The sequence below is a fragment of the Fragaria vesca genome, linkage group LG6 (assembly GCF_000184155.1).
Source record: "Fragaria vesca subsp. vesca linkage group LG6, FraVesHawaii_1.0, whole genome shotgun sequence".
NCBI classification, from domain to species: Eukaryota; Viridiplantae; Streptophyta; class Magnoliopsida; order Rosales; family Rosaceae; genus Fragaria; species Fragaria vesca.
In genome coordinates this window covers 12,974,296-12,982,971 of record NC_020496.1, presented here as the reverse complement: position 1 = coordinate 12,982,971, position 8,676 = coordinate 12,974,296, and the positions used below count along the sequence as shown (strand labels likewise).

At 36.3% G+C, this 8,676-nt stretch overlaps 1 protein-coding gene across 1 annotated transcript; it reads right to left on the bottom strand.

The window, feature by feature from the left end:
- Positions 1–5,199: 5,199 nt before the first annotated feature.
- On the bottom strand, positions 5,200–7,374 carry LOC101302467. Its single transcript, XM_004302970.1, has 4 exons — positions 6,855–7,374; positions 6,004–6,114; positions 5,811–5,891; positions 5,200–5,560 (listed from the first exon to the last, which is right to left on the bottom strand). Exons 1-4 carry the CDS (start codon positions 7,146–7,148, stop codon positions 5,486–5,488), a joined length of 561 nt encoding a protein of 186 aa, XP_004303018.1. The 5' UTR covers positions 7,149–7,374; the 3' UTR covers positions 5,200–5,485.
- Positions 7,375–8,676: the final 1,302 nt, after the last annotated feature.

The following is an 8,676-nucleotide window of genomic DNA, read 5'->3' as shown; positions in this document are numbered from 1 at the left end:
AAGAAACACATAGAAGACCAAAGATATGCAGATTAAGATGGGTACCTGCATATTGGATTCTCCTTTGCATGCTTCCAAAACTACTTTGCTTCACTGATCGATCACTATTATTGTTTTTTTTTTTTTTTGCGATTTGATTGACCATAATCGATCAAGTTATGGGACAATAATGAATGTCGCTGCTTCATGTCTTGATTTTCATGGATCAAGTTTGGAATATATGTATTGCCTCGACTACCATACTCCTCTGTCATATTTATTTATCATGCATGTTCTAGCACGCACACCTCTTATGTGTGTCATTCTGCAACCTAATTTTCCGACCACAACAATTCAACTATGTTTATTCCCTTTAAAACGAAATTAGTCTGCTATATAAGCTCTTGTTTATTGTAGATATATGCCAAGAGAAACATCTTGGAAGCTTGGTACGAAATGGGGATGCATATGAAAAGAACAAAACAAGATCATATCAGATACTTGTTTAGGATTTATTCATGTCCATTGGTAGGATTCAGTGTATCGTATATCTCATCATTTCACACTTATGACTGCTCTAAATGGGGAAAACAGAATTTTACCATGGGTTTTTATCGGGATTTTTATGGGGTGGTCCTGGAGTTGATAACTTGGTTCAAGCTTTAAGCTTCAAGCTTCAAATTGTTTCTAATTTGTCAATGTAGATCGACTTCAAAGAAGAGAAATTACAGGCATGCGTAGGTGGTACGAGACACACTGTTCCGGTAGAGGCCGGGCGCTTTCTTTTGACCCACACTATCTCTTCCTAACCATCATGGCTATTTTCCTTTGCCCTTCGTTTGAGGGAACTCGATCAAAACTCAAATGACCTATCTTCGTGTAGGACAACTCTCTTGGGTGCGAAAGCAATTGAGAACACGATTATTATAGTCTATCTGTCTATGCATGCAATATATAAACCTTTAGTGTTAGCCTAACTTGTTTATTTTTGATATCTGCGAAGTAATTAAGGTGTGTTTTAATATAATGAGCAATATATCCAAGATCATTCACAAATCATATAAACACAACTACATGAACGAAACAACTATACTCAAGAGTGTGGAGATATAAATCCCACATCAGGAATATGGGACCTTATATGTGAATTTATAAGGGTTTGAGTCACTCTATCTATTGCCAATTAGTTTTAAATATAAACCCTAGACTACTTTATCAAATAGGAGATTCACTTTATTCATTAAAAATTTAAGACGAGCCATTTCCATAGAGCAGTAGGAAGACTAAATGTTTTATTACTGAGTGAGTAGCTAGGGACTCCAAGCACGTCCTACATATACAAGCACAACTTGTGCCTTACCCAAAAAGTCTCCAAGCATTTATCTATAGAGTTATGTGATTATCATATTTCAACCAATGATAAATGAAACTAATCGATCAGAAAAAGATTCCTAGCCTTAGAGTGACAGACCAAAACTCATTAGGCAACCAGGCAGATAATTCATATGTTTCAAGTAAGTTGAGAGCAAAGCTTGGAATATGAACTTATGAACATCGATCAAAGCTCCAAATCTGTTTGAATTTGCAAGATGGCAGATGAAATATTTAACAGCTAGGCATCTAGTTATAAACAAGTATTACAGACATTTACAAATTGGATTGATATTCCGGATGATATAGAACTGAAAAAATACTACCGTAAGTTGCAATAATCCTCTAGTTCAGATTTCTTTCATTCATGCATCCTCTCTTTAATCAAAGAAATCAGTCCAGCCCACTTAATTATTGGGCACGCATGACCCATGTCACATTGATCTTCTAAAGGACAAATCGATGCTTTGCAGCTCAACTTTATAATGGCATAAACGATTTCTACAAAAATAAAATACTGTAGAAGACAGTAGAACACATTCCTAAGGCTAAGAGAGGATCTGTTCAACATAGCCGTGCTGCTATTGGTTTTGTTTTTCGTGATGCCGATGGTAATCTTCTTACAGCTGCTGCTAAATTTATCGGTGATTCGTCTGTTTTAATGGCTGAGACCATAGCTCTGAAGGAAGGTCTTCATACAACATGGTTGCAGCAAATTCCAAAGGTTGTTATTGAGGGAGACTCTAAGGTTCTGATTGATTGTATCAATGGCAAGGCTGCAGCTCCTTGGTGCATTAGTTCGCTTCTTCAAGATATTCGATGGTTGGCTTCCCAATTTCAGGCGTGTTTTTTTTCGACATATCCACCGCGAGGCTAATTTTGTGGCTGATAGATTAGCTGCTCTAGGTTTGACTGATATCTCTCCTTTTGTATGGTTTTACTGCCTCCCCCTTTTTGTGTCCCAAGTATTCCATTTGGATCAGCTGGATAGGGGTGTTCCTAGAAGCTTTGTTTTGTAGTTCGGTTGTTGTTTTAATGAAATCGGGAAAAAAAGGCTAAGAGATGAGAAATCATGCATTCAGTACCAAGAAACCCTCGTATATTTCGAGGAAGGTATGAACTCCGCCATGAGGATCTTCGATAGTGCCGGGAGAGAATGGAAAAATGAGTTCAAGGGAGAGGCCGAAAAAGATGCCTATAGAGGAACCGGGTGCATAAGCGTGTGACTAGTGAGTAGCTGCGAGCATGCAAACTGAAGACAATTCTTCCATTCTTTCCAATAAGCATTCCCTTTTTTACTAATTTACTATCCAGAATCTTTGGCATTCGTGTGAAGTACTTCCTTTACTAATTCATGTGTGCAAACCAATGGAAGTCTTGGAGTGAGTTTCTTTATATCCTTCACACGTTAATCTATTTCAAACAATCATACGCCTCAGCTCACCGCAACTTCCCACCAAGAGAATTAGATCAATTTGTAACAAGACACTAGTCCATATATAGTACGTAGAAATAAGTTCATTTGCCCTTTTAACTTGAAGTGATTCAGTTCAAGGACTTCCCTAGAGCTCCTAATTACATATTTACATGATATGTAAGAAATTAATTGAAACTAAGGTAATTTTGGTTGTAGCTGTAGTTGACGAAACAGTTAACCTAACTACTATGAACTGTCAAAACAGTTAACAATTTTGGAACCTCTGGCGTGCACAGAAATTTCCAAGTCATCAAAGCCATGTCTGGCCAACTTAGTTGTTAAGTTTTCTAGTCCCTTTTGACCACCAGAAGTGACCAACATGAACCACAGTTGGCAAGAGTATTCGCCAATAAGCCATCTCTTTACAGAAGGTGCTGGAAAAACTAAAATAGAATCGACGAGCATGCCATAAACAACTAAGCACTACACCACCGTCAACTACCGCCATTTTACAGCATGAAGAAGCATTATGGTTAATATACAATAAGAAAGAGGAAGAAGACGGCAGAGAAGACCTGCAAGAAGATACCATAGAGAAAGAAAAGAAGAGAATAACTCGATCGAATTTGAACTATCTTACCGTGTTTGGTCCACGTGTTTTATTCTTATTTTTGATTGGTGTATTTAATTACTTTTACTTTTTTTTTCCATCTCGTGCTGATCCCCACATGAATCTGAGTTATATGATTAGCCGGGTACAACACCTGACAGTGCCACGTGGTGTTCCGGGTACAGAGAATAATTACTCTTTGTCTGTTTTTTTCTTTTCTTACTTGGCTAGTGGGCATAATTTTTTATGCTTATTTGTGTAGTCATTTTTGAATTTGGGTCAATTATTTTGTGTAGTAGCAAATAATTGCCGAGTACGTACCATGAGTCTTGAACTCGATCGATCCACAAGACTTATTTTCATCGGAGTCTGAAAATCGTAGTGAAAGAAAATAAAGTCTGGAACGGTTCAAGTTACCAGAACTCATTGACTATATATGGACGTTGAGTATTTCTACCTCAACCTCATATCAGTAAGATAATCTAATCTATAAAGATAGGATTAGTATGATCTGGGATTCTGGGTTTGGCTACGACTATATGAATTCAATGACTTCTGCCTCTTCTATGATTCAAAGACTTGTAAACTTTTTGACCTGGTAGGCTGGTAAATCACTAGACCAACTTCGGTCGATGTTAGCTGTAGTTGGCGAAACAGATGACCTAACGGTAGCCTGTCGACTATGCATTCGATCAGACAGGTTTGGAGCACAAAAAAAAGGGCTAGCCAACTCATGAAAAGGCCAAGTCTGTTCTGCTATTGGTTCTGGTTTTCTCTAACAAGTTTGGTGAGCCGTCTATTATGTTTGTACAGCGATGGCAACATGATGTGCTCAATCTTTTTTTAGCAGTATAAACTACTAACCAACTACTAACCAACTTGCTTATACAATAAGCAGGTCGAAAGAATGCTATATCTATCTATATGAATTATTCATCTGGATTATGGACCACACTGCATGCCCTGCTGTTCTTGGACCATATATATCTTTAGCCTTTCATTCATTACAAAATCCATCATCAAATTATTGATTTTGAGAGAATATCACTCATGCAACGAAAAGAAAGAAAACCAACTAAACCTAACTCATGATCCTAAAATTGAAGATACGTGATATGGACAACGAAACAGATTCCTAATATAGTCTAGTACCCCATTGGAATCAGAGGCATCTTAATTGGATGATGTAGCCCTCCTCTCTTATGGGTAATTGACGTCATTTTATAATGTATTAGATTTGACACACTGATAAAGATATCTGATATGTATTTTGTTGTAATTTGTAAATGGTCTATAAACTAAATTTGCTGATTGCATTGCTTATACGACAAGCCAACAAAAAATTGATTGAATATAACTAACGCACAAACCTAAGACATGAAAGCTCAAAGCTTGTCTCAAATTTTCGGAATAACGGTCACTGCAGTAAGATTACTTGCATATAACCGTTTAGAAAGTACAGAAGTCGCAAAACGACATGGATTACAAATGTGACTATTGCAGATGATCAACTAAACATTTGTGATCTATAGTAAAGAGATCGAGAAGATATTTGATCTACTCTTCTTCAACTTTCAATTTATTACGGAAAGCTTCGTTTGGTGTTTGGAGAAGTGTAAGTTTTTAACGGACAATGTTTGCAAATCACCTGTCTTGATCACATTTAATGGAAATGCTAGTTTTCCATAAATATGGTACTTAAATAGTGATGAGAACACAAAGTACAATCATAATTCTCTCGTTTAAGGAGCGACTAAAACATACTTCAAGTTGGTCCTAACAAAACTTAACATACCAATTACACAAAAATCAAAAATAAGAATTTTCACAAAGAATTTCAAAATAATTGAAGAAAACCCACATTACACTAAAAGAGACCTTACAATGAGAAGAAAAGGCGAAGTTCAGAATGCGTTTAGTTACAAACCTGTTTAAACTTAGAAGGGTATTTCCTGCCTAAATCAAGCTAAAAGTTTTATCAAATGCCTAATGAAACAACCAAACTTAGAATACACCAAAGCCAATCACCCATATATGTAAACATTAACAAAGTAGTCGTCATAAATACATCACACACGCCTAATCAGAGCTATCATCAATGGCTATATTCACTGCATTGAATCAACGTTCTTGCTCAGCTCCTCAAGCTTCTTCATCCTCATCTTCTCACTTTCGCCCACCAGCTGCATAGACTTTCAACCCAATATTATACACAGCACAAAAACAATTTCAGAAACCAGAATTAGGAACATAAAGATTATGTATGGTTCTATTACTGGAAAGAAAACTGATCCTCTAGCAACAATGTGCAATGTGATTGAGTTCAACACCACCCCTTTTCTATTCATCTTTCCACATGAATCCTAGACCTAAAATGTAACATGGCATAATTTTGACACAATGAAGAAACATATATATGTCAAAGAAACTAACCTCCATTAGCTTTGTGATGAGCTGTACTTTTTCCCTGTTCTTCTCGTTGAAAGCCTCAAGTGCTTCTTTGTATTCTCTTTCCTGTAACAAGTTACAGATCCGAAATCATTATAATCATGCAAGAATTAATGATTGCATATGCATACCAGTAAATATTGATCAATTTGGTAAAATCTTAAGCTAATTGTCTAACCTTCTTCTGGCAGCTTTGTCCCAGTGGCTTTAACTCCTTGTTAACTGTATCAATCTTCTTACGGACCGCTGAAACTTCCTTCCTCATTGGATCTGAAAGCCCTTCAAGCTCCTGGAAGTTTCATAATCCAAAACAGGAACAAAGATTAAATTATTAACAGCTTTAAAGTAAGATTATTTTGCATGAATATACAGCTATTGGAGTTGGGTTAGTTGTAACGGGCAGAAAAAGATGCATAAATACTTTCAGAAAGGTATTAATATTTTTCTGACAGAAATAGAAATGAAAATAATTAGACCCTATTCGAGTTTATCAAAATTTAAACGGTCTGATTTTCCCATCAGAAAGTTGGTGGCTCATGCACATCAAAAGATCGAAAATTTAAAACACTGTTCTGCTAATCTTCATGTTTTGTTCTCTCCAGATCTTGAATTTGATATGGTAACTACATGAAACTAAATAAGACTCTTAAATAAACAAACTTTTAACAGAAATCAATACACAAGTATGAAGTATCAGAGAGTTCTATTCAACTTTAACTCACATCTTAGTTAATCTATGACCCAAATTTGAAAACCAAAAAATTAAAAATTAAAAATTAAAAAGGTGACAAGTGAAAAAGAAAATTTGGGATCTGGGTTTTCCATCAAAGATTGTTAACTGAAAAATTAATGAAATTTAACTGGAAAATTGTCAGGAAACTAGCGACCGTTTTCAGTTCAACTGTGTTTACAAAAACCTTAAAATCAGTGTTTCACACACTTAAAACTTAAAACCCAAAAGGAATCTCAGTTAAACCAGCTAAAACCCTGGTGTTGTTAAGTGAGAAGTGAAAAGTGAGAAGCACAAACCTCACGAATGGTAGCCAAGCGCTTGGTCTCTTCCTCAACACGACCCAATTGAGCTTGAACCTTCTCTCTGACCTCCATCTTCTTCCTCTCGATCTCTTCCTCCTTGGCTCTGAAAGTGGAGAGAGCCGACCTGGACATCTCCTCATCCTCCTTGGACAGGTTACTATTGAAGCTCAGAGACCCAGCAGAGTTCTGCACCGCCAGCTGATGCTGCGGCGGAGCAGGCGCAGTCGGAGGAGGAGGAGGAGCCTGCTCGATGGACTGCATCATCTCACCGAGGCGTTGCTTGCTCATACAACACAGTGTTAACCCTATCTTCTTCCTTGGATTATCTCTCTTTTGAGAGAGAAAGGCTTTTGCTTTTGCTTTTGGGAGGGTGAGAAATGATGGGTTTTTGCTTAAAGGCTCTCTTCTCTGCTCTGTTTTTCCTCTCTCTAATACTTTCTGGGATTTGCAGAAGGGGGCTTAATATGGTGAATGGGTCTCTCTGTCTCTCTCTCTTCTCTCTCTCTGTCACTGTGTGTGGCTGGCGTTAAAGTTTTTTTAAAGCTAGCGGCTAATTTGATTCTTTGTTTTTTTGTTTGTTTTTTTTTTTTTTTGGCGATGAATCAAAATATGAAAGAGAGAAAGGAAAATAGAAAAGAAAGGTTTAGGTTGAAATGACCCAACTGCCAACCCACTGATAAAGATGTTGTGCATTTCTTACTTTACTGAAAGAAATGAGGTGTTTCTGTCTGGATTTATTTATTTATTTAGTTTTATTTTTTTTGAAATCTTGCCTTCAAGTTTATGTGAAGCCCCCTCCCCAACTGCTATATAATATCCCCTTGTCTGGATTTCAAAATCTTTGTTTTTGTATTCATGCCCCAAATTTAAAATTTTTTCTCTCTAATTTAAATTTTAACACCGTAGATTATTATTATTGATCCATATATGTTCAACGATAGATTGTTATTCAAAAATATACTAAAATAAAGTATGTGATACTACAACTTTAGAATTTAGAATGCCACGTACGTGTTACAAAAGCAAAAACTTTACTTCAGATCAAGAGTGCATTTCATTAATTAGTTAGCTTATTTTCTAACTTCAAAAATAGTCTTATTTTTATTTTGTAATTTTTTTTATATATATTTTACATATTCATTGTGTAAATGCTTATTACTTTTTTGTTTAAGATAGTGTTCATAATAAAAGAAGACAAGGGTCTTCAACAATATCAGACATGTTGCACATCAATAATTCAACCAGAGCTGATATTTTTAGTACTAGAAGCCACAAAATTGTTAACAAAACCGATACAACACGAGCTGTCGAAATAAAACCACGAGAATACCTTAAACTCTTTAAGCAACCGTTTGTAAGGTGTAAACATGTAATGCAAATCCTAACGTTTCCAATTTGCGATCAAACTTCTAAAACGTTATTGGGTGCAGTACAATTCTGTTTATTTTGGAAATGATGTTCCATATCAAGTATAGTTATTATGAGAACCTGAGAAGTTTGGAATTGCTATTTGCCTGCGTTGCAATGTTGGTAGAGTGGCAACTTCATGCCACCTTTTATAGTCAAGTCATTCACATGGGCTACACCGCAAGTGAAAAGCACATAATGCCTCTGCTAGAAAGAAAACACGATGATTATTCTCATGCCATATTAGAGTAAAATGCTTCATCATGTTCTTAGGTTGGCCATTCCATCAAGCACCTATTTGCAAGCTTAGTTTGTATGAGGCATGCTTTCTCTAATTTTCCATCAGCCACACCTTTTGGGAAGGGGAAAATTGTGTGAGTATGTGAAATTCGGATGGAGATCCCATAAT